Below are 24574 nucleotides of genomic sequence, written 5' to 3'. Positions count from 1 at the left end.
CAACAATTCCCCCCTTTTTCTTTGTGCAAGCAAGGCATTATGGGTTATTCTGTTCACCTGTTTTATCACACAACTATAAACAAGTCTAATAGCTACGATGATTAACCTAATCATGATACATAAGTGCAATACTTTTAAACAGCAGTGTCTGACTCAACCTGTAATGCCCCGTGAAGACAACCATCTAGTTATTCTTAGGATATTGCTCATTTACTATTGCTGGGTAAGCTGAGCCAGGGTTCTCAGCTGTGCGTGCATCGAATTAACATAATCAGAGAGACTCATACAAGACATTCCATCAGACTCTTCACATCCATGTCCCTGTTCCAACAACAAAAGGTTCTGCAGTGTTGCATGTCTTACAGAGTCAACATTAAAACAAATCGGGAATTGCCTTCGATGTAGAATTGTCTGCTTAGCAACTCAGCAACCCAGTCTGCTTAGTTGAGCTGAAGCACTTACAGTGATTTGGCATATTATGATTGGATACATGTTTTGAAGACCCTTAGTGACTAACATATAATTGCTTAAACACAGCTGTGAGAACTCAACCTTGAAAGCTTGCCAACAGTCCACAGTTCTCATTAACTTGGTGAATTCCAGCCTCTTATCTTGCTTGCTTAAGCTTCTTCGGGCCTCCCATGGCCTTGCTGTATCTTTCAGGACTATTCAAAGTTTATGTACCACTTATGCATTCTCCTGTGAGAACACCGTCTCCACATCTTCCCCCTTTATGTTTTATATATGGTTTGGGTGGCTCTACTTGAGCAGGGGATCCGGGCTAGATTATATTTCCAACATACGCCAACTAGAGGCTGCCTGGGCCTGCCCCTTTTTTCTGCTGTATGGCTCTCTGATAACAGGCTGTATAGCTCTCTGATCCTTCACATCAAGGTCTGGCATGGCATGTGTGCCCACCGCTCCACGCCTGCTGGGTTGCAGCCAACAGCGGAGCTAAAGGTTCTTCTTGGTGGCAAACACAGAAGCCAACCCAGTCTTGCCCTTGATTGTGGTAGCAGGCATTTGGTCAGCCTCAGTCCTTGCACCTTGTTGTCAATGCACAGTTTCACCTGCTTCATCCAGTAACAAGTTGCTACTACAGCAAGGCACACACACATTTACATTAGCAGAGTAACTATTACAGGGTGCAGCAGCATGTTGAAGATGCTGATGGCAGTGAGGGACTAGCCAAAGAAATTTCTTACCAGTGGAATTCTCCCCCCCTCTTAAATTTGTTCCATCACCTGCTTTATAACACTACCATTGTATTAAAATTTTTCTAGCTTTTGCCTTAGCATTTTCTAGCAGCTACTGCAAATTTCCATACTCTAACATCTCTTTTACAAGTGACAAATCTATACAGTACAAGGTGCAGTTTCTTATTAGCACCTAGCTAGTAAATACAGGTGGTTTTATACACAAAATCACAACCTCTAATAATAGCTATTTTACAAGCACACATATTCAGGATGTTACTTTTCAGTTGCCCCCAAGTGATGTTTTGCAGTTATTTGTTCTTTCTCTTCCTCTATCTCATTCTGCTTGGGGTAATCACGGTCAGCTCCTGTAGCTGAGGCATCAGGTTTATCCATTCGTCTGTCCAGCTCATGGCAAGGCTTGACAAACTTTGCAGGCAGTCACCATGGACCTGTAGGCAGGAGGACACCAATATACCCCCTCCCCCAGGTTATCAGTTCTTCAGTTCTTGAGAAGTAGACGGGTTAAACAGGTTAAGTGCAGCATCATTACTCTCTCTCCCTCCCCCCCTCTTTTTAAGTCCCTGCAAAAGCCATCATTACTCCCACTACAGTCCCACGTACAGAACGTGGCACAAGGACCCTGTGGAGACTAACAGCAAACCAGCTCCGAGAAGCATCACTGCAGTGCGAGGTGGCAGGCTCAACCTTAGCGGGCGTCCCCGCAGAGGCTCTGCCTCCCCCACATCGTATGAGGCTTGGGCTTTTATACTGACCAAAATGCACACTCATTCCGACACAGGTGGCCAGCCTGTGCTGGAAGAAGTGGCCAGCAGTATCTACAGAGGTCTCCAAGGGTTGATAGAAACCTGGGCATACTTGTATTTACCAACTTCTAGTACATGAGTATCACAGAGAAACTGTATGGGCTCCCCCTGTCAGTTGCAAGAAAAAATCATAACATATACAGCTTGAGTATAAGAGGATTGTAACGCATACGTGGTCACTGTTTGTCAGGCCTCCTTAACTATTTTGAGATCAAGAGCTTCCCACTCTTTAGCCCCCTGCTGTGTAGTAAACACAGGATATGCAAAGATGCCCATTGCAGAAAATTCCCCGGTAATGTTCACCTCTTTGATTATCCATTGTTACAACTGAGCGTCTCCAGGGCCAGTAAGTCTGAGCAGACCCACCCGGGAGACGAAGAGTCAGGGTCTGGAAGCAGAGGATATAAATCTGGCTCGGATTCAGGGGATTCGGGGGCTGATCCTGCGCCGAACTCGGGGTCTCCGTTGCTCGCAGCTGTGTCTTTCTTATCAGATGTATCTCGTTCGGTATGTAGCCATCTGCAGACCTGGCTCCTCCGTGACTGAGTTAAAAATTTTTTCACTCTAGGGCATAGTGGGTTGGAGAGGCTCGCGGTTCCTTTAAATCTCCCGCTCGCGCATGATCCCTATTTTCTACTGCGTGCTTCAAAGTGGCGCCGCAATCGATCCGGCGCCGAGGCACCGCCCTCTTTCTTTCGGATTCCTCGGCATTTATCATACGTATACCTTCTAATATACTTTCTCTGTCCTTTTCAAAGTCCCTACTTTCGGAACTGGGGTGGTGGGGGAGCAGGGGTTGCACCTCCTCCGCGGCACCTTCTGATGGAAGGGGAGAAAAGGAAGGGGGTGGGGGTGGGGGGTGGGGGGAAACCCTGTGCTCCCGCGAGTTGGGGGGGGGGAACGAGTTGTAATCTTCCCCCGGTTTCAACCGACCGGGGACGTCTGTTCCTAGTTTCTCCGTTGCTACCGCGGCAGTTTTCTTTTCTGCCTTGTATCTTTTTATACAGTTCATTACTTCCCTCCGTGGTTTACCGAGTTTCTTTGCCTTTTTATAATCATTAAGCACTGAGTCAAATAGTTCATCACCAAACTTTCGCCACTCACTCTCCTCAAATATTGTATTAGGATCTGCAAAAAAAATCCCTTAGCCTTCCCTAGCCGCTAGACCTGCTAGCTGCTTTAGAGTCTCAGGCTCAATTCCCCGCTTTATAAAAAGCACTGTAAAAAGTTCAGGGCTCAGTTCCCCGCTCTTATAAAAAGCACTGTAATAAGTCCAGGGCTACCTCTCGGTCCATTTTCATGGCCAGCCTTTTCCGGATCATCTTCTTCTGGGTCGTCCTGTAACCTCGGTCTCCGGATCGGCCTCCCGACGCAGCAGTGTCTGGTTCGCCCCAGCGGCGGATTCCTTTCGGTTAGTCCGAGCACCCGGGTCCGTCACGCCACCGCAGCAGCATTGCCCGCGCTTCCCGGCCACTGCCGCCGGCGCCGCTCACTCGCCGTTCCGGGTCCCCGTCGAGCGGGGCCGTGTATCCGGGTCCCCGTTAAACCGGGGCCCTGTATCCGGGTCCCCGCTAGTCGGGGCCCTGTATCCGGGTCCCCGTCGACCGGGGCCCTGTATCTGGGTCCCCGCTAGTCGGGGCCCTGTATCCCGGGTCCCCGCTAGTCGGAGCCCTGTAATCCGGGTCCCCAGCGACCAGGGCCCTGTAGTCTGCGTCCCTGTTCGGGCGCCATTTGTAAGCGGCGAGGAAAAGCAGACACGCTAACCCAATATGGGTGATAAGCAGCTTCTGCTTTATTTGTGACGCAGTTCACATATATATAGGAGTGGTATTCAGCCACTCCTTCTTGGCACAACAGTATTGGTTAGCCCCCCCACAGCTTCCTCCACATTCTCCTCCCAGGTCCGATCTCCGGCCACCTGTGGGGGCCACCCCCTGCCTTGCTTGCACAGTCCTCCAGAACTCTATGGTCCTGCTCTTAGAGTCATTCTGCTACAGCACCTAAAGACTAGATTTTATGGGGAGGAAAAAAAATATTAACGTAGGGACAGCATCTGCAACCAATGGGATTCACCTTCTTCTACCCCATAAATATTAATTTTGGCATTTTGAGCCTGTGTCGTGGAGCCAACATCATGGAGCCCCTTGAGAGGCAGGAGGGAAGTCTGCACTGGAGATGTGTCATGGTTTCAACCCAGCCGGCAGCTAAGGACCACGGGGCCACTTGCTCACCCCTGTTCTGTTCCCCTGGGTCAGCTGTCCTGTCTCTGCTTCCTCCTGGCTTCCCCTCCTCCCTGGCAGAGCATGAGACTCAGAAAGTCCTTGGTCAGACTAAACATTACTTAGCAACAACTAAAAACATCGGTGTTATCAGCGTCGTTCCGAGGCTAAAGTCAAAAACACAGCACTGCACCAGCTACTAAGAAGGAGAAAAATGACGGCTACTGCTGGACCCAGGACAGTAAGGAAACATTTTTCCTTGCTACCTGCAAGTGTAAACTCAACATCCCCAAGCTTTCATACACATAGCCCTTTACAAAATCTTAACTACTTCCATTGCCAGATAACATGCCCACCATTTTGGAGTCTGTCCTGGACTTCTGGGTGGCCCACTGCATGCTGCCTGGTGCTCTTCAGATACAGCCCAGCAAGGGTTCCCAGTCCCTCTCCCCCTCCTGTCTCCAGACCAGAGAGCACTGTCCCTTCCCTTTGCTGCAGCAGCAAGGGAGCACTGGAAAAAGAAGCGGGCAAGACTACTGGGAAAACGGTGACAAGCTATTCCGCTGTCGGGAAGGAGCAGTGCTCTCAAACAGCTGTGTGTGCAAGGCACTGCAGCAGGTCTGCATGTGCCTCCCTTGGGTGCTGTCCCCAAGCAATGGGGTGGTGCTGGCCACCTCCAGCCAGTGGCCCAGTGTCAAGGAGGAAGCCTCGGCCACGGGGCAGCAGTTCCAAAGGTGATGACCCGCAGAGAATGTCACTGTCAGCTCATTGTGATGTGTGCGGAGAGCTGACAGGGAAGCAAAGACCTACTGAGGAGGCCACTGCCAGTGACTGTGGCCACCCTGTGGGCAGAGGGACAGTTGCCCCACATGCAGGCACCTCACATGGCGCACTGGGGTCATATTTCTTCTCCCAGCTGGGCACAGCAGATGATCCTGAGGTACCCCGGACACCACAGGGTGCAGATGGCGTCTTCTTCCTGGGAGAGGAAACGTTGCAGCTCAGAGCTGGACAAAGCAGCAGCTTTTCTCCCCAGCCTTGTTTCTAGCGACTACCTCGGGACCAGCTTTCAGGCAGTCCACGGAGTGCTGCTCTTTGCAGATATTTCAGGTAGGGTGCGCAGGGAGGAGCAACTGTGACATCGAGGAACGTGAGCCATTCTGGCACACACCAGGCCCTTTGGAGCCCTGCCCCTGCTGCTGATAGTGAGTGGCCATAATGAATGCTGAGGTCTTCTGCTGGGATTCCCAAAAAGGATGGGCTATCATGGGTGGTTAAGCACTGCTGCAACCCACACTGTGTTGGGGCATGGGAAGGTGCCGGGCTGGGCACCCCGGCTGGCCAGTGTGGAACTGGCTGCCAGGTCCTTTGGTCCCCAGGGCATTCATTTCCTGATTTCTGGGTGTCTCTGTTACAGATTTCACCTCTTTGACAGAGCACTGTATCTGGAAGGGTGGTTCACAGAGAGGCACTGATGAGTTGGCGGAAGACCTCAATCACTACCTGTGTGACGTTTTGGAGGGTAAGAGCCATGCTGCAGGACTGCCTGGCGGCAGGCCATAGGGCTGCTCATGGAATGGGGAGGCTGGTATCCTGGGCAACCTAGTCCTGCTTCCTTGGAAGGGCTGGGACTTTCTGTGGCCTGGAGGAACAGTGAGAACGGCCAGGCTCTCCTGGCAAGTCAGGACAAGTGCAGGTCCTTTCTGCTCCCCACTGTGGCCAAGGAGGCACCCACTTTCTCAGCAGCCACCTCTGTGCTTCTGATGGGAACACCCAGCTCCATGGTGCCTGGGGGCCCAGAGCAGGCTGAGAGCACCAAGCAAGTGCCAGCGCACAAGTGACCTGGACATGCTGGCACTGGCGTTGTGTGGGAAAGACAGGGAGAGACAGAGACCCTTCCAAGCCCATTTTCTCAGGGGATGTCTTGACCCTTCTGAGCTGATTATGAGCACATTCTGGACACCCCTTTGGCAGCATTTGTAAAGAAAAGCAGAAGAGGCCTCGAAGAGGATGAAGGGTCTAGAGCATCTCTCCTACAAGGAAAGGCTGGGGGAACTGGGCCTGTTTAGCCTAGGGAAGAGAAGGCTTCAGGGGGGATCTTACAGTAATGTGTCTAAAACTTCAAGGGAGGGAGCAGATTAGACAGAGCTAGGCTCTTTCCAGTGGTGCTCATTGTCAGGACCAGAGGCCATGCCATGGGCACGCACTGAAGCACAGCAGTTTCCCTCTGTAAGTTGGGAAACAGTTTTTGGCTGTGAGAGGTGACTGACTGATTGCCAGGGAGCTTGAGAAATCTTCCTCTTTTGGCTCTTCCAAAGCCATCTAGCCAGCGTCCTGGGCAGCTGGCTCTGCCCCGCTTGAGAGCAGGGTTGGACCAGATGGACCCCAGAGGTTCCTTCCAGCCTCCACCATTCTGAAAATTAGGTGGCAGCTTGAGGCCATGCCTCTGTGCCTTCTGTGCAGGTACCAGGGCTGCAGCCCCTGGGAGCCTGGGAGGCAGGCCAGGGTGGTGCTTTTCCTAAGCTGTGCCGGATAGTGCACCATCGCCTGGGTGCTCCGCTCTGAGCACGGGGGCTTCCTTTGTGGATTATGGAAGAAGGTGTCCACATGACTCTTCCTTTCCTTCCCTCTGTCTCCAGACATGCTGACTCTTGGAGGTGACATCTTGAAGTTTGCTGGTACGTACTTAGGATGATGATGCCCATGGGTATTAATCTGCAGCACGGGACTGCTGTGGCAGCTCTGCTGTCCTCCTTCAGAGGCTCTGTGCAGCACCTTGAGCCATCTTCCTGGCCACTCTCATACGCCTTTGCAGCGCCCTTTCTCCAGGCTTCTCTTCCCACCCTGGGCCTGCAGTTTGGCTTCGGCAAGGGTGGTGGCTCCCCTCCCTCTGCCTCAGCTTGCAGGGCTCTGTGCTGGGGGTGAGGGCAGAGGCAGCACTGAGAGGAGGAGACCTACTAGAAGGTGAAGCCGAAGGCATTTATTGGAGTGCTGGTGAGGGACGGGGGGACGGGGGAATGGAGGGACGGGCTGGTGACAGCACAGCTCAGGCTGCCAGGCCGCAAGAGGAGGAGGAGTCCCAGCGAGTCCAGAGGTCCTCCAGAGGCCTATGGCCTCCCACAAGTCCATCTTTTTCAGCACGTCATCTGGTTTCTGCTGTCCCTGCCATGGAGCGTAGGTCAGGGAGAGTCAGGTCTCAGCAGAGCCTTGACGTTCCCTTGCTTTCCCCAGGGGATGCTGTGCTGCTGCTGTGGAGAGCAAGACCCAGTGAGATGGCCAAGACCATCAGCCTTGTGGTGCACTGTAGCTGGCAGATCCAGAAGAAGTACCGGAGGCATGACATGCTCGTGGGTCAGAAATTCCGACTTAAGATAGGTACAAGTGCTGTGCCAGGTGCAGATCTGTGGCACTCTCCTGTGCTTCACACTGGCAGGGAATGCGGGGATCCCCGCCTGGGGCTAGCGCCAAAGGAAAGCATCTCCTGCAAGCATTCAAGGGGCCACCTGTAGTTGGACACCAGACCACTGGGTTTGTGTGCGTTCACAGTTAGAATTAAACCTGGCAAGGGATCTGAAAGATAACAGGAAGAGCTTCTATAGGTATGTAGCAAATAAAAAGACAGACTAGGGCAACATGGGCCCTCTCCAGAAGCTATCAGGAGAACTGGCTACCCTGGATTTGGAGAAGGCTGAGGTTCTTAATGACTTCTTTGCCTCAGCCGTCACTGGCAAATGCTCTGAGCACACCACCCAAGTCCTGGAAGGCAGATGCAGGGACTGTGAGAATGAAGACCTTCGGCCCACTGTAGGAGGGCATCTGGTTCAAGATCATCCTAAGAACCTGAATGTGCACAAACCCATGGGAACTGATGCAGTCCGTCTGCGGTTCCTGAAGGAGCTGGTGAATGAAGTTGCAACTGTCCATCATATTTGAAAAATCATGGCAGTCATGTCAAGTCCCTGACGACTGGAAAAAGGGAAATATAACCCCCATTTTCAAGAAGGGGAAAATGGATGACCCAGGGAACTACAGACCAGTCAGTCTCACCTCTGTGCCTGGCAAAATCTTGGAGCAGATTCTCCTGGAAGGCATGCTAAGGCACATGAAAAACAACAAGGTGCTTGGTGACAGCCAGCATGGCTTCACTAAGGGGAAATCCTGCCTGACCAATTTGGCGGCCTTTTGGGTGACATGGTCTAGTGCGAGATGGCAGTGGGGTTGGATCTAGGTGATCTTAAGGTCCTTTCCAGCCCTCACTGTTCTATGGTTTTATGATTCTGTGAAGCTCAAAGGAAGAGCAGGTGTCAGGTTGAATACTGGGGTCTTTGAGCATCTGCTGTCGGCCAGATGCCTGCAGGAGGAACTTATCCCTTCATTTTTCAGGTGGAGGCAGCTTTGCATCCTTTTCCGTGTTGGATTCTCCCCTGCCTTTCACAAAGAGCAAAGGAGAGCTGCATTGCTTAAGGCTGTGAGAAGGGTTTTGCAGGCTGTAGTTTTTCTTGAGCAGACAGCTACAACCCGCCTGCATGTAAAGGGGGTGGGCGGTGATCAGGGGCTTGGTTTGCTGGGTTTCTGGGGCAGGTTAAGACAGCCAGCACTCTCAACACAGTGTCACTGTCCACTTGGTTTGTCTATTTCTTAACACCCATTTAAGGGTCCTGTGTCAGTAGCCCCTCGAGAAGGATGGAGGATGCCCTCCCCCTCCATGACCATCTCCCCACTGGGGTTCAGATTGGCTTCTGAACAGCTGAAATGCTGGAGGCTGTAGAGCTCTGCTTCTCCCTCTCTCTCTCCCAGGGATCTCTGCAGGGAATATGCACCACCTGAGGTTTGGAGACGAGAGGCAGCAGTACTTCTGTGTCATTGGCAAGGCCCTGGAGGATGTCTGTGAGGCCGAAAAGCTTGCGGAAGCAGGTGAAATTGTCCTCTCAGCCTCCTGCTGGGAGCTATGTGAGAAGCACAGGCTCAGAACCAGCCATATTGCGGGCAAAACAGCTGTGAAGGTAGGTGGATGGGACAGCATCTAGAGCCATTCTGAGGACCTGGACCTGAAGGAGGGAGGCCTCAGAAAGCTGAAGAGCTGAATGTGGAGAGAGTTGTAGCTCTGAAAGGGGAGAGCAGCTGATGCTCTTGTCCTTTTATGTTAGGAGTAACTCTGGGCTGGGCTTGCTTGGTTTGAGGGGTCAGGAGGCACTGGAAGAGTTTTGGCCCCACCAGCAGTGTCCTCCGTGGGTCACGGAGCTGTTGACAGCTGGGGGATGCTTGGAAGACGTCTGCTCAGCTCCAGGGTTTCTGAGGAAGCACTGCTGTCCTGTCCAGCCAGATAGGCTTCTTCTCCCCTTTTCTGGACAGTGACAGTGGAGGGCAGGATCTGTCCCCTGGGACTCCTGGAGAAGCCAGTGTCAAGTGCTTTCCTTCTGTGTACCTTCAGGTTACGGGCATGAACCAGATGTCTCTGTCGGAATGCCAAAATGTTTTAGACAAGCTTCCACAGAAGGAGAAGTGCTGCTTCACGGAAAACGAATGTGAGTGCCAGATTCACCTTGTTTTGGTTTTGCTTGGAAACGTGGGGCCTGGCTGCTGCAGGGGTCAGGGATGAACTACCGCTCCCCTCTTCCCCTCTCAGTTAGCAGTCATGCTTTTGGCCCTCTTGTGCATCAGCTGGGGCAGTTGCTGCTGCTGCCATCTCCTTCCAGGGGACAGCTCTGCCCTAAGCACCTGCAGGTGGCAACACAAGCAAACACAGGAGTCTCTCCCCTGTTGCCAGTGCTAGCCCCTGCTTTCCAACAGCTCGTAGTCCCATCTTCCCACAGCAACCATGTGTGTTTCCTCTCCGCAGATGCTGTCAGGCCTGCTCTTTTCTTGAACCCTGATACTGATGTGGGAGACATACTTAGTTACATCCCAAAAGCTGTTCTCAGGAAGGTACGCCTGGGCCGTTGCTGCTGGGGCTGCTTTTTTTGCAGGGCAGAAGAAGTGGTGCATTCAGAGAGGGAGTTTCCATGAGAGCAAGCCAAACAAAGAAAATGCATCCCGAGATGACAATGTGGGCAAATTGGGCCAAGGGGCACAGGTGCTGCACCACTGGATGAGTTGTCCTCAGAGAGATGGGTGGTGGGGCAGACATTTGCATCTCTTGTCTTTTCTGTGGGTATGGCTCTTCATGTTCTGTGGACGTGATGGCAGGATAGAGGGGAGAATCCACTGAAGCCCCATGAGCATCGCTCAGTGTCACCACTCATGTCCGTAACTGTCCCAAGATGGGGTGTTACCGGAGCGCCCTTCTCGCCTTTGTCATTTGTGTTCTGATTTGGTATCTGACTGCTGCAAGCTGGGCAGCCTGCCGACCATTTAAACCGAGAGGAGGATCTTCTCTTCCCCTACTAGTACCTGCTATTGCCAGGACACCAGCTCTCCCTTTGTACCTGGCGTGGGCAGCCCCTGGGAGAGCAGGCTTGTGAAGCCGTCATGCTCTTGTCTTCCAGCTTGAAGACAGAGTGCCGCAGGACTTCCTCTGTGAGCTACGGCCAGTCACCATCCTCTTCCTCCACCTGAATTTTGATACAAAGGACATAGTATCTTTCCGCAGTGTCCTCAGTGAAGTCAGCAGCCTGATGCAGGAAATCGTCTGTCCTCACAAGGGTGAAGTGAACAAAGTCTTCCTGTTTGACAAAGTGAGTGTGAGGTGGAATCATCTCCCCCCAACCCAAGAGGGTGGATACTGAGCAAGAGGGGAAGGTTCCTTCTTAGGCATTGTGGCAAGATGTGCTGCATCTGTCCTTGGCAGGGCTGTACATTCCTTTGTGTGTTCGGACTCCCTGGAGTAAAGCTGGCCCATGAGAGCATTCATGCCTTGCAGAGTGCTTTTCAGATCTTCAACTCGTGCTCCAAGATCATTGCAAAAACAGGGTGAGTGTCTGGTGGGGCTGAGGGAGCGCATGCTGCCTGGGCCAGCGTAAAGCAGAGGAAGAAAGAGTGTTGCGTCTAGCTTACCCTCCCCTGTCCTCCCTTCCTTGGCAGGAAGGAAACAGTGCCCTGAGAGGTGGCAGGCAACCCCTGGGCTTATCCCTGGGCAGCCAGGCAGAGTGTCTCCAAGCACACCCTGCTAGCCACCATGCTGGAATGAGCCCTAGTGAAGGCGAGAGGCTCCTTGGTGCCAGAAGCAGCACCTTCTGGGTGACTGGCCTGTGAACAGTGATGGGGCCTAGACACCTGATCTTACATTGCTGTCATCACAGGCAGTGACACTGTGGCACCTTCTTCCCTCCCTCTTTTCCCACTGGTCACAGGTCACAGCTCAGGGAAGGGGGTCTCAGGAGAAGTGCCCAAAAGTTCCTGCCTGTGCTCTAAGCCCTGTTCCTTGTCCTTGCCGCCTGGGTCCTTTACAGCCCTGAGCTCTCTGTACCCCGAACCCCAGGCTGGCAGGGCAGGATGGCCAGTGGCCCAGGCTAGTGCTGAGGGGAGATGCGGGAAGAGATGAAGCTGGGTGGGCAGGACTGCACCTGGAGCGCTTCTGAAGCCGTGTTGTTTCCCTGTGTGCCAGGACAGTGTCTGTGTCTGTTACCAGTGGGATGGCGTTCTGTGGCCTCATTGGCCACCCTCTGAGGCACGAGTACACAGGTACAAGCACGTGTGTGCGGTGTGGGAAACTGGCGTGAGCTGGTGGGAAGAGGAAGACAGGCTGGGGAGAGTGCCTGTCCAACAACCAGCCAGGAATGGCCCAGGCAGCACCAGTCCTGGGCTGGGGTGGGACACTGGGCTCCACAGCTGGTTGTTCCCCTGGGATCTGCTTAACCCACTGTGGGGCTGCGGGTGTCGGATGTAGGGCAGCCGTTGGTCTGGAAGGGCACTGTGGAGCTGGTGGCACAGGTACATCACTGTGTGCTCTTTCTTCATCTCTCTGGCAGTCATTGGCCAGAAGGTGAACTTGGCAGCCCGGATGATGATGAGCTACTCTGGGCTGGTGACCTGTGATACCACAACCTGTGCCAGCTCTGGGCTGCCCTCTTGCTACTTCAAGGAGCTGCCGGAGAGAAAGATGAAAGGCTTCAAACATCCTGTCACTGTCTATCAATATGTGGGGATCACCACCAACAGGTGAGTGTCCTCTTGAGAAGTCTGGATGAGGGGATGGTGGCATCAAGGGTCCAGCTTGGCCAGCATAGAGGAGTTCTGCAGAGAGAGCAGAAGCCGCTCTCCATTCACTGTGGATGAGACGGTCAGAAGCCCTGGTGTAGGAGGCTTTTTACCTCTCTTCCCTGCTGTTTCCTCTTGCTGGGAGAGTGGGAGTGAAACCACAGGAATGGGGAAGGTTTTGTTTTGGTAGACACAACCTGGCTTTCAGGCTCTGTCCAAATGGCTTTCAAACTGTGCTTTCCGTGCTGTGCTCGCTCTACCACATGCCCTGGTAATGCTGACCCAAGAAGGTTTTGTCCTAGCTGCTCTTGAGTGGGAAGCTTTGGGCCAGTCTGGTTCCCATGGATAAAGGTGGACCCTCAGGACATTCTTCATCATGTCTTCCTCCTCAAACCTGGGCTCTTCCTCTGGGCCAGGATTTGACCTTCTTTTTGGATGATGGTTTGAATGTTAGTCTCTGAAAATACAGGAAGACTTAAGCCAGAGGTGCCAGGTGCTTGGAATCCCAGCCCATTGGGTCCTTGTTTCCAAGACTCTCGTTTTTTCCTAGCCAACGCAGTAAAGATATCTGCTAACCAGCAGCTCACTCTTGCTTCTTTCACATGTCTCTGGGTCTGGCCTCTGTTGACGGACTCTCAATATATTCTCTTGTCCTGGTGTGGCTGTTGGGTTTCTTAATGCTTAAAGCTCTCTCAGCATGCCAGCTTGAACTTTGGTGGGGGGGAGCATGCAGGGGATAACATGCTGCTCGAAAGAAAAACAGGTACCCTGAGGAGCACATCCAGCCCCTCCATGCCAGGCTGCTTCTTGATGTCCCTTGGCTTCTAACCAGCTAACTGACTTGTACTTTCTTTTTCCCCTGCTCCTAGCATATTTGGCATGGCTCTTGCCATGAAGATGCCAGAGAACGCCTCCTTGCTGGGTATGTGGAGAATGCCTTGCTCTTCTGAACCCCAGTTTCTTCCCCTCAGTAACATGTATTGGGAACGGAAAAGGTTTTGCTGGGGATAATGTTGCCTGCAGAGGCCCTGAGGAAGTGCTGGCTCTCTCAGTGCCTACTTAGTTGATATCTTTGGGGTGGGAAGCAGGGTGAGGCGCTCGGTGATCCCAGGCAGGCTCCAGACCTGATAGGAAGGTTTGTTTCAAGCTGCTCACACCCTGGGGGCTAAACCAGTCCCACATCCTTGGGATCAGGAAAGAGATTTCCTTCTGCTAGACTGATGGGGAGTTTTGGTGGTTGGTTCTCCCCCTTGTACTCCTCAGAGGTGCTTTCTTGGCAGCATCTGCTTGTAAACATGGAAAAGTCAAGCATCACGGACGCCTTTAATCACTCAGTGTCTTGCTGGATGTTTTGGGCCCTGTCATGGGTTAACCCCGGTAGGGAACTCAGCCCCACACGGCTGCTCACTCCCCACAGTGGGATGGGGAAGAGAATTGGAAGGGTAAAAGTGAGCCCACTGGATACGGACAGCTTAATAGGTAAAGCAGCTGCTGTGCATCCATGACAGGCAAAATCAGGCATTCTTTCACTGCCTCCTGGTGGCAGGCAGGTGTCCAGCCATTCCCAGGAAAGCAGAGCTTCAACATGTGTATCAAGGACTTGGGAAGACAAACACAGGAACTCGTAATGTGCCCCCTTCCTCCTCCTTTTCCCCAGCTTTTCTTGCGAAGCACTCATCATATGCAATGAAATAAGCCAGCTGGGGTCTGCTGTTGCAGCTGTGCCCCATCCCAACTTCTTGTGCACCCCCAGCCTGCTTTTGCTGGCAGGGTGGCATGAGAAATAGAAAATGCCTTGATGCTGTGCAAGCCCTCTTCAGCAAGAACTAAAACACGGTTGTGTATCAACACTGATGTGCTCTGTGGCCAGTCGTACAGCCAGGAGAAGATGTTCTAAGTCTGTTTGGGACACAGCTGCCTGAAGCAACTCAGATCATCCCTTCCAGCCTTGTACTGGATCCCTGAGGGGGGATTTGCACGGGGCTGTCTGAATCTCTGTGGGACAGGGCATCCGCTACCACTCTGAGGAAGGCAGAGGTGCAAAAGCTGGGACAAGAGGGTTGGAAGGCAGCAGGGGTATCGTAGGCTGCCAGATGTGGTAGTGGGAGGGAAGCTGTGGTGGAGGGTACCAGCCAAAGGGACGGCTCTTTGCTTTCTAGCATGCCCCAGCAGCTCATTTTCTTGTTTGTCTTCACAGGTCGGAAGAAGGAGATTGACCTCTTTGTCAACTGCTTGGAAGCCTCTAACCGTTTTGGACAAAGACACATACTGGCATTTGAGGGCGCAAGGGGCGCTGGGAAGAGCCAATTACTTAATCACCTGTCCCAGTTAGGCCAGTCTGCTGGCTGCAGGTACAGGGTTTTGTCCTGTAGTTTTGGGACACTGCTTCTTTCCATCCCTGAGAGCCATGGAACGCTCCAGCCCCTTGGCCAGTGTGCCTTGGCCTTGGACTGAAGCCTCCTCAAAAAGCCTCATGGAGGCATTCCATAGTTATCTCCTGCGTGCTCTGCTCCTACCCCTGTCTCTTTGGGGTGTTGGAGGTGCTTCTTGACCTGTGGTGTTTCCTCCTTCACAAATAGAAGGAAAAAGCCCAAACTCGGTGCTTTGCATTGGATTCCAGATGCAACATATAGCAGGGTGGCCTGTCTCAGAAGCCCTGCTTGCCCCCTGACTGTTTCCCAGAAGGAATACTGGGCCAGAAAAGCCTCTCTGTGGCTGAGAGGCAGACTGCTAAGGTCTGGAGCCCAAAGGCAAACTCCACTTGCTCCATGATCACCTCTTAGCTCTGCAAGTCCCTCTGCAGTAGGGAGGTAGGGAGACATGGACCAGCGCTGCAGAAACCAGAAGGGGTCTGGACCTAGCTCTCCCAGTGGCTTGGCAGCAACTGCCTCTCTGTGCCCTTTCTCTTACAAGGAGTGAAACTCCCGGTACCACTTTGAAGTGGGAGGCTGAAGAGTTCCCCCTAAAGGCAACTCCAGCTCTTTTGTCTTAGAAGACTTGGGCCGTTGGGGATCTCAGTGCCTTTTGCTTTTGCATGGCAGGGTATTTGGCATGGAACTGCTAGAGGTCAACGTGAGGCAGTCCTTCTCTGCCATGCGTATTCTGATGGCCAGGGTGATGGGCCTCCATGAGTGTGAATCATGCAGTGCCAGGGAGCACGTGCTACGGACAAATCTCAACGGGATAATCGAAGAGAGCAACTACTGCCTCCTCAATGACATCTTCCTTGTCAAGGTGAGAGCGAGAGGCCTCTCTGACCCTGGAGAAGGCTTTCTCCTGAGCCCTTCTGGTTCTTCAGCAGTCTTCTAAGGCTGCTGGAGTGCCTTAGCTCAGGGGGAGGGATTGCAGGGGGTCACAGCACATGTTTCCCATTCCTGGCCCCGGGGGCTGCCTGTATGTGGTGACTTAATGTCCCGCGCTGCATCTGGCAGTGCCTGGTGCCTTGTTCGGCATTCTGGAAGCAGCACTGGAATGAGGCTGGGTCTGACCTTGTGCTGAGGTCATTGCTGTGTGAGTGGTCTGCTCCAGCCAGCCCAAGATCCCACAGTCAGAGAACCAGCTCTTCAGCCCACCGCCAAGATGCAGCTCTGCCTGAGCCTCTGCTTTAGGCTCTAGTTGAAGTCCCACTGTGGCCTCTTGCACCCGTGCTGGGGAGAGGGAAGGTGCTGAGGCAGAGCAGGGAGGGTTTGCTCTGCCATCTTGCTTGGTGGGTAGGTGTAGCGAGCCCTGGAGACATGTTTCTCCCTGACTTTGCTTTTCTGTCTAGTTTCCCATTTCAGACAAGGTTCGCCAAATGCATGAAATGCAAAGGAAAGAGGAATTGCATTCAACCTGGGCAAAAGTGCTAGAGAAGGTGAGCATTTCTCCTTTTCTCCTTCTGGGTCAGAGGAGGAAAACAACCCTGCTGGCTCTGGGCTCTGCGCCACAGCAGTGTGAGTGGGTGGGAGGACCTGGTCCTTGCCCTCTAGGGCCTGAGAAACCCCCCATGTTCTCTCCATAGCCCGACAAGCATACTAGTAACTTTCCTCCCTTAAAGCGTTCCCTGGAGGAGAGAGAATTCTGCGTTCCCTTGCCCAAGCTCCCTCCTTCTGCAGGGCAGGTGATGTTAAGCATGACCTGAAAATCTCAAAGAAATTAGGCATTGGGAAGCTTCCAAGCACGGAGTTGGTTGGGGTGAGACTTGAGAGCATCCTCTCAAGAGACAGAGGCAAAATCTCCTTCCCTGTAAGACACTTGAGAATCCACTGGATTCCCCTCAGAACAACTCTTTTTTTTCCAGACCATTGACAGAAATGCCATATTTGTCATCGACAATGCCCATTTCATTGACCCCGCCTCCTGGAGTATCATGGCACCTCTGCTCTGGAACATCTCTGTCTTCATGGTCATGAGCTTATGTCCCGGCTTTGCAAGAACCGAGAGCTTTCACAAAGCCACAGCAAACAACCTGATGTCCCATAAAATCATCTGCTTTCAACTAGAGAAGCTGAAACCTTCAGCTGTGGTGCAGAAGCTCTGCCAGGACCTTGGAGTGGTCAGCATCCCTAGGGCTTTAGTGAGGTAAGTTGGAGCAGGGGAGCTCCCTGGACACGAAGCATAGGAGCTGCCAACCCTTTGCTGTTTCACAAGGAGGAAGGGAGGAAGACCCCCAAGGCCAAGCATATCTGGGGTGTGAAAAGGGCTTGGTCTAAGTGGCCAGGCTGTGTGGCAGATTCCCTGGGGCAGAGGTCTGCCCTGCTGCCAGAGAGCACCTAAGCTCCTGAGGAGAGGAAAGGCAGGGCTTGCTGCTCTGTGCTTTGGGCACTGTCTGCAAGTCTTTCCCCAGGGACTTCAGCAAAGGCTGGAGGTTCAGGGGGGCCAAAAACCACATGCCAGCAGGAGGACCTCCCTTTCAGAAGTGAGGTGTAGCTGTGACAAAGATGCTGGCTCCCCAGCTATGCCTGAGTGGCTTGCTACCCACCTCAACTGTTTTTCCTTTTAGGGTGGCGAGTCACTGGAACATGTTGTCCAAAGATGTGGTGAATGCTCCACCCCTGGGAGGGTTCAAGGTCGGGTTGGACAGAGCCTTGGGCGACATGGTCTAGTGTGAGGTGTCCTTGCCCATGGGAGGGGGTTGGAACTAGATGATCCTAAGGTCCTTTCCAAACCAACCCATTCTATGATTCTACTTCTCTTGTGCTGATCACTGCTGGATCTGTTCCTGCCCAGGTTCCTGGTCCAAAGAAGCTTGGGGATCCCGTATTACTTGGAGGAGCTGGTGCACTTCCTTCGTTGCAACGACATGCTCTTGTTCCGCACCAAGAAGTGGGGTGAAAAAGCAGAGGACAGCTGGGAGAACCTGAACAGTAAGAACCTTTGCCACTGACTAATGAGTTGCTGTGTTGCATTCCCTACAGCACAAACTTGCCCCTTCATTGCCCCATGGATTAGGGGCAGAGTAAGATCTTGCAGCAGATCATGCAGAACTTGGCCTGGCAGAGGCACGGGCTTCTGTGTGCCTTGTTGTCAGGACAGCCAAAGCAGTGGCTCACAAGTTGTGGCTTGGAGGGGCCTCAGTTCTTGGGGCTAAACCTCAGGGGAAATGGTTCTGGACCACGTAGGTTGTGGTCGTGAGACGTTCTCATGAGCACAGAACTTATGTTGGCCAAATGCTAGCTTAACTGAGAACAAACTCCAGCTTGAGGTGAGGGCCAGGAGCGGGAAACTTCCAGTGAAAACTATTTTGCTCTGCTTAGAGAGCATGTTCAGCACCCGCAGGTCAGTGCACCTGTACTGTGTGGTGTGAAGGGGCCTTGGACTATTTCAGGTGAACTTGGAAACATTTTCAGGCTGCAGGTCACTTTGCAAATTGCCTCATTCCTTCTCTCTTGCTCCACCTAGCTTTTGCAGTCTTGGAGTCATCCCTCACAGCAAGCTCAAGGTCCAGAGCAGGGGCTGCGGCCATGACCTGCATTGTAAGGCCAGGCGTGAACCTGGACAGCACCATGCTGCCCAGTAACTTGAAAGGTGAGGGGCAGAGAGCCACTCTGCTGGCTCTTGGCTGTGCCGCAGGGGCTGGAGGGAGGCTGGGCATCACTGTGCTGCAGAGTCACCCTCTCAGCTTTGGGGCTGTCCTTGGAAAAGGTGGCTCTGCTCCAACCAGCAACAGTCCTGGCATTGTGGGCAACCATTTTTCCTTCCTGTGTGTGGAGCAGCTTGAGCCTGCTGGTTGCTTTCCAGCAGCAGGTAGAAGAGGAAAAGTTGTTGATGCAACACTAAAATGACTCCCTTTTCTCACAGAAGCAAATCTTCTACTGGGACAAAAATTTGACTTGCCTCTGACTCACCTTTGAACACAGCTTCTATCTTGCTACTTTCTTTTTGAGTTCCCCAGCTAACAGTGGTTTCATGGCATGTTGTGGTGGTTTAAGCCCAGCCACGCATCTCACACTGTCACTCCCCCCCACCCCCCCACCCCCCCTCCCGGAGGGATGGGGAGGAGAATGGAAAGAATGTAACTCCAATGGGTTGAGATAAGAACAGTTCAGTAACTAAGTTATAACACAAACCACTACTGCTACCACCAATAATAATAATGATAAGGGAAATAACAAGGGAAGAGAATACAACCGCTCACCACCTGCCAACCGATACCCAGTCCGACCAAGCAGTGATCTAACCCTTCCTGGTAACTGCCCCCAGTTTACATCCTGGGCATGATGTGCTGTGGTATGGAATACCTCTTTGGCTAGTCTGGGTCAGCTGTCCTGTCTCTGCTTCCTCCTGGCTTCCCCTCCTCCCTGGCAGAGCATGAGACTCAGAAGATCCTTGGTCAGACTAAACATTACTTAGCAACAACTAAAAACATCGGTGTTACAAGCGTTGTTCCGAGGCTAAAGTCAAAAACACAGCAGTGCACCAGCTACTAAGAAGGAGAAAAATGGCTGCTACTGCTGAACCCAAGACACACGTAATTAAAAAAAATAAACCACTTTCCTGTGGATTTTCATGGAAGTTCACCTGTAGCCAGGGGAACTGTCAATGACTGTTGAATGTCCCTCCTGTCTGTCAGTAGCCATTTGTATGAACCTTGAAGAAACATTCCTGCTCTTAAGTTGTTTTGCCCAAAGCAACCCAAGAAGAAAAGTCAAAGAAAAGAAGAGTAAGGTCTGGCTGAGTTGAGACAACCTTTCTCGGGAGCTCTGAGTTCACCTCTGAGGTGGTGAAAGTTGTCTGTTCCCTGCTTGCAGGGCTGGCAAAAACCTAGTCCAGGTTTGGCAGGGCACATTGTGGGACGCATGTACCTGCTGGATCCTGCCCTATCCCAGTGGGGGAGTGTGTCTGTTGAGTGTCTCACTTTTTCCCAGGCCCTGTGAACTGCAAATCCAGTAGGAGCGGAGCCATTGTGCAGACACCTGTCCTGGGCTGCAATTGCCCAGAAGTGGCCAGTGTAGGGCCAAAGCCTATCCTGTTCATGCGTCGAATCTTTGCAGTGCCTCCAGCCTCAGTGTGGGGAAGAGGTAGGACTGAGACGTGTGGCTTCTCCTTGACAGAGATTGTGCTGGCTCAGCTGGACGAGATCACCCCACTGGAGCAGACTGTTTTGAAGTTTGCAGCCATCATCGGGCCGGTGTTCACTACCCAGCTGCTGTCATACATTCTTCCGATTAGAATGAGGCACAAGATGACTACCTTGTTGGACAGTCTAGTGAGTGACAACATCCTCAAGTGGACGGAGAGCACTGAGGAGCCAGAAGACGTCCAAGATCCTAGCAAGGAGCCAGCCACCCCTCCGCAGGCAGAGATTGGTAAGTGGTAGCAGTGGGGTGGACAAGGAGCTCCCAGATGGGCTCCTAAGGGCGTGGCGTGATTCCCTTCCTGTGAGGGCTGGCATGGCTGTTGGGGATGGGTTTGTCAAAGCTGTTACAAGTCAGTCTGAAAGCACACTAGGTTTGCACTGGAGGGAAGTTCCCACCAGCTGTCCCAAATGCCTCTGCTCCCCTGAATCCAAGTGCTGCTCGTAGCGCAGGCATGGGACGAGTGGAATCCCTGACATCCTCTCCCAGCCACCTGCAGCATCCAGACAAAAGATGCCCTCCAGAATGGCCCAGGGTCTTCAGCAAGCTTTTATTGGGCTTTGATTACCCTGTGATGCAGGGTTCCTGCTCAGGAGGCTGGTGGCTGCCATGCCAAGAGCGGGGAGAAAGTGCTGGCTGGGGCTTGCTTTGGCTGGCAACAACATCCCCAGCTCCTGCCTGGACCAGTGCAGCTGAGAACTGCATCCCCAAGGCTGTGCTAGCATCAGCCCTTTCACCCCATGCTGCAGGGCTTGGCGTGCAGCAGCACTGTTGCTATTCAGGATGTGCACCGAGGCATGACTGGCTCCCCATCTGGCCACAGCTTGGGCTCATACAAAGGCCCTTTGCCTTGCAGGTGTGGAGACCTCCCCCCCAAGCAAGCAGAGTGTGGGGTGTCCATTTGGTGTGCTGATGTTCCATAAGCCGCTGCTGCGGGAGGCTGCCTACGAGCTGTGGGTCCAGAAACAGCGGGTCACCCTGCACTCCAAGTGTGCTGCCTTCCTGGAGCGGTATGCACACAAATGCCAGAGCTGCGGCCAAGGGGACTTTATTGTCTTCCACCGCTTCGCTGTCAGCAGCACCCAGGACAAAGGGAGCTGTAAGGACTTTGATGATGGGGATGACCCACACACCTGGAAGGCCTTGGTGCTGGCTGGAAAACAGCTGAAGAAGGAGAGGTTTTACATCTCTGCAGGTATGCTGTGCACCATGCTCTGTAATTTGGGCCCTCCGGGAGCCCAGGGATTGGTGCTGGGGGTCGAGTGGGAGTAGATCTGCTAGGAACGAGCCCAGCAGGAGTGGACACCCACTGCAGACTTTCCTCAGTGTGTTAGCACCTTGCAAGGATCCTTGCAGGCCTACTGGGAGAGGGAGAGCAACTCTTATCCCAGGATACATGTGGGAGGTGTCCCTGGTTTTCTTTCAAGGTATTACAGATACTCAGGAGGAGCAGGAGCAGCAGCAGCAGCAAGCTTTTGTGGAAGAGGATTTTGGGTGAGCAGACAAGGTTCTGATTCTTTTTGAAGCGAGTGAGTTCAGGGTGTGCAGAGGAGACAAAGAAAATGCTGGCTTTTGGCTGTCAGCTGTGACTCTAGCTTAGCGAAGAGGCTTTCCGTGGGGTGGGAGCTGAGAGGAGATGGCTGTGGAGATGAGTGAGTGCTTAAGGACGCCCACGGCTCAGTGTCAAAGAAGCCCTCGCTTTCCAGTTCCTGCAGAGTAGTACTGCAAAATCTACAGGGAAAAAGCCACCACAAGGGCTCAGGTGGTTTGCCTGTGGGAGGTGACAGAAAGCCTAGCTTCTTCCTTACTCCCTCCTCCCAAAGGACTTGTATGACTAGTACCTGTCTGTGGCTTCCTGCTCTGCTTTGCACAAAGGGCTTTTGATGTTGTCTCTGGGAAGGAAGACCACTCTAGATGATACCCTTGTATTCTTTGCTCTCTTCTTCCCCTGGGCACTGTCCTCTGGGTAGTGCGACTGACAGAGAGGACAACAATGCGCTCTCATGTGACTGCAAAGGCATCGTGGAGTCAGTGCTTGTGCCATTGGTTCACCACTACACAACACTGGGCAATGCTGCCAGAGCCTTTTACTATCTTCTGGAGACTGCAGCTGCCTACCTGCATGTCTCCAACTACTACATGGTGAGTCGCCCTGCTTGCAGTGTGTCCTGCCTGGCTCTGGGAAGGACAAGTTTGCGTTGCACTAGGACACGACTTTGTGGGTCCTTGGAAGGAAGATGTTGAGCTCTGAGCCTCACTTCTTCCTTTGGTTTGCCTCTTGTGTGGGAAGAGGCATTGGGTGCTGTGCCCTTAGCATGAGGGGCATTAGCAGGGAGGAGGCCTGAACGATCAGTGGTGCCTGTGCTCTGAGGCACACAGTCAAAAACATGACTGTTTGTGCAGGTATCACCAGGGGAAGAAACAGACCCTCTGAAGACAGATGCCAGAGGCAATGGGGGAGGACAAGGGTAGCCATGGGCTCTGCACTAATCTCACCTGCTCTCCGTGTGCTTTCACAAAGGCCCTCAGGAAGCTGAGCGAAGCAGATATCCTGAGGAACTCTCTAAAGAGTAAAGCGAATGTGATATCCCGCTTTGAAGATGCCACCTTCTTCAGCCTCAAAGGGGAGGTAAAGGCGCGGTCTGGAGGGATCTCCTGAGTGATGGAGCTGGATGCCTTCCCCAGATGCAGTGGACAGGAGAGCTCTGGCTTCTCTGGCCACTGGCAGATCCCTGCAGTCTCTTGGGCATCTAGTCCACATTGCGATGTTTCCCTTTTCCTGTGCAGGTCTGCTATGGTGTGGGACGCACAGAGCTGGCAAAGAAAATGATCAGAAAGGCTTTGAGCCTGCTTGGAAGGCCATTTCCCCGGAACCGCGCTGAAGACTTTGTCAGGTCGCAGGTTGAAAAATTGCAGTGTGCCGCTTATGTTGCCAGAAGAGCATCTTCCCTTCCACAGAAGGCCCAGTAAGAAACACGACCAAGAACCCGGGGGAGAAAGAGTTATTTCCTACCTGGTCACAGGCATATGGGCACAGACCTGACGAGGCTTGAGGCCACACAGAGCAATGTGAGGGTAGAACAGGGAACGATAAAGTTCCTCTCTCCCTCCCTCCCTCTGAGGCCCTTGGAACAAAGCATACCTTAGGGTATCAAAGCAGCTTGCAGCCAGGGATGTGTCTGCTGGCACGAGTTGTGGCAGTGGATTGGTGCTGGCTGGGAAGAGAGAGCTGTACTGAAAAGGGGTGGGGGGGCTGGAGGCAGGACCAGGGCATGGAGAAGGAGCAGTAAGAGGAGCTTGGCCCCCCTGGTGCTGTCAGGCCAACATCCTCTCTAGCGGCCAGCTTCCCACTGTGGTACTTGTTGTTTGCCCCTTTCCCTTCTGGCAGCTCCCCCTCCATCAGCTCTATTTCCTCCAAGGAAGTGTAACGGTCTTGTCTGGCACCCGTTTTGCCCCCTGGCCCTGTCTGACCCAGCTCATAGGCTCTAGCCTGTAGAGCTAAAGCCTCTGGGCCTAGCAGTTTCTCTTGCTTGGCAGGAAGAAGAAGCTCGCCTGGCTGCTGCGGCAGAGCCGCTGTCTTTCCTTACTGGAGCACCTCTTCAGGCTGGAGGGCACTTCTGCTGGATGGAGGCTGTCCTGCCTGGCAGCGCGCATGAGGGCCAGCACAGACAGGGCAGTGGACTTGTATCTGTCAGCAGCCTGCACGAGCTATGATGCTGGCTTGGAAATGATCATATAGTTCATTACCACCATCTATCTTACATTTGGAGAAAGACGGTACTCTCCAAATATTTGTAGTACCGTAAGAAGCAATACATACAAATTATTAAATATTCATGTGTCCCTTCGCATTCAGATTAAATCCTTTTATTGTTACAGGATCTGTAAATATCTCCCAGGACACAGAAGGGAAAGGACAGGAGAAGCAGGCAGTTACTTGGGAGTATTTGCTGGGCTTGGTTGGTTTTTGTTGCGTCCCTAATGAAGAGTCCATCCCCAGCATCCCTATAGCCCCCGTTCAGATACTGGAAGGCTGCTATGAGGTCTCCACGCAGCCTTCTCTTCTCCAGGCTGAACAGCCCCAACTTTCTCAGCCTGTCTTCATACGGGAGGTGCTCCAGTCCCCTGATCATCCTCGTGGCCCTCCTCTGGACTTGTTCCAACAGTTCCATATCCTTTTTATGTTGAGGACACCGGAACTGCACACAATACTCCAAGTGAGGACTCATGAGAGCAGAGTAGAGGGGCAGGATCCCCTCCTTTGACCTGCTGGTCATGTTCCTTTTGAGCATTTGGTCAATGAGAAACTGAACCTGAGCCGGCTTCAGTGTGCGCTCACAGCCCAGAAAGCAAACCATATCCTGGGCTGCATCAAAAGGAGCAGGACAGAGAAGGGAAAGGACAGGAGAAGTAGGCATTTATTTGGGAGTATTTGCTGGGCTTGGTTGGTTTTTGTTGGGTTTTTGTTGTTTTTTTTTCCATTTTACTTATTGTTTAAATTGATTTTAAAATTATCTACCTCTTTTCGCAAGGATTTTCCAGCCAAGTGCAGTCATTTTAAAAGAGCTTTTAAAATCCTGTTGCATTATAGAAGTCTATTATATAAAAGCATGTATTAGTTTTCACGTAATACTATGAAT

At 52.7% G+C, this 24574-nt stretch overlaps 1 protein-coding gene across 1 annotated transcript in view; it reads left to right on the top strand.

Moving 5' to 3' along the window:
- LOC133274891 (adenylate cyclase type 10-like) overlaps positions 1–23673 on the top strand; it is a 28200-nt gene extending 4527 nt beyond the window's left edge. The window contains exons 2-27 of the mRNA XM_061464486.1: positions 4896–4976; positions 5159–5352; positions 5660–5764; positions 6882–6920; positions 7474–7617; positions 9040–9245; positions 9674–9767; positions 10082–10167; positions 10728–10916; positions 11030–11151; positions 11786–11862; positions 12150–12339; positions 13248–13300; positions 14576–14729; positions 15420–15612; positions 16145–16231; positions 16658–16938; positions 17587–17723; positions 18259–18384; positions 19911–20165; positions 20791–21129; positions 21362–21428; positions 21905–22076; positions 22456–22563; positions 22722–22900; positions 23472–23673. Coding sequence (XP_061320470.1) covers positions 4896–4976; positions 5159–5352; positions 5660–5764; positions 6882–6920; positions 7474–7617; positions 9040–9245; positions 9674–9767; positions 10082–10167; positions 10728–10916; positions 11030–11151; positions 11786–11862; positions 12150–12339; positions 13248–13300; positions 14576–14729; positions 15420–15612; positions 16145–16231; positions 16658–16938; positions 17587–17723; positions 18259–18384; positions 19911–20165; positions 20791–21129; positions 21362–21428; positions 21905–22076; positions 22456–22563; positions 22722–22900; positions 23472–23673 — 3880 coding nt within the window. The remainder of the gene's footprint in view (positions 1–4895; positions 4977–5158; positions 5353–5659; positions 5765–6881; positions 6921–7473; positions 7618–9039; positions 9246–9673; positions 9768–10081; positions 10168–10727; positions 10917–11029; positions 11152–11785; positions 11863–12149; positions 12340–13247; positions 13301–14575; positions 14730–15419; positions 15613–16144; positions 16232–16657; positions 16939–17586; positions 17724–18258; positions 18385–19910; positions 20166–20790; positions 21130–21361; positions 21429–21904; positions 22077–22455; positions 22564–22721; positions 22901–23471) is intronic.
- Positions 23674–24574: the final 901 nt, after the last annotated feature.

The sequence above is a fragment of the Pezoporus flaviventris genome, unplaced genomic scaffold, assembly GCF_033815535.1.
Source record: "Pezoporus flaviventris isolate CSIRO_AGI_PZ_B2104156 unplaced genomic scaffold, CSIRO_AGI_Pfla_v1 ptg000002l, whole genome shotgun sequence".
NCBI lineage: Eukaryota > Metazoa > Chordata > Aves > Psittaciformes > Psittacidae > Pezoporus > Pezoporus flaviventris.
This window is presented reverse-complemented; position numbering and strand designations above follow the sequence as displayed.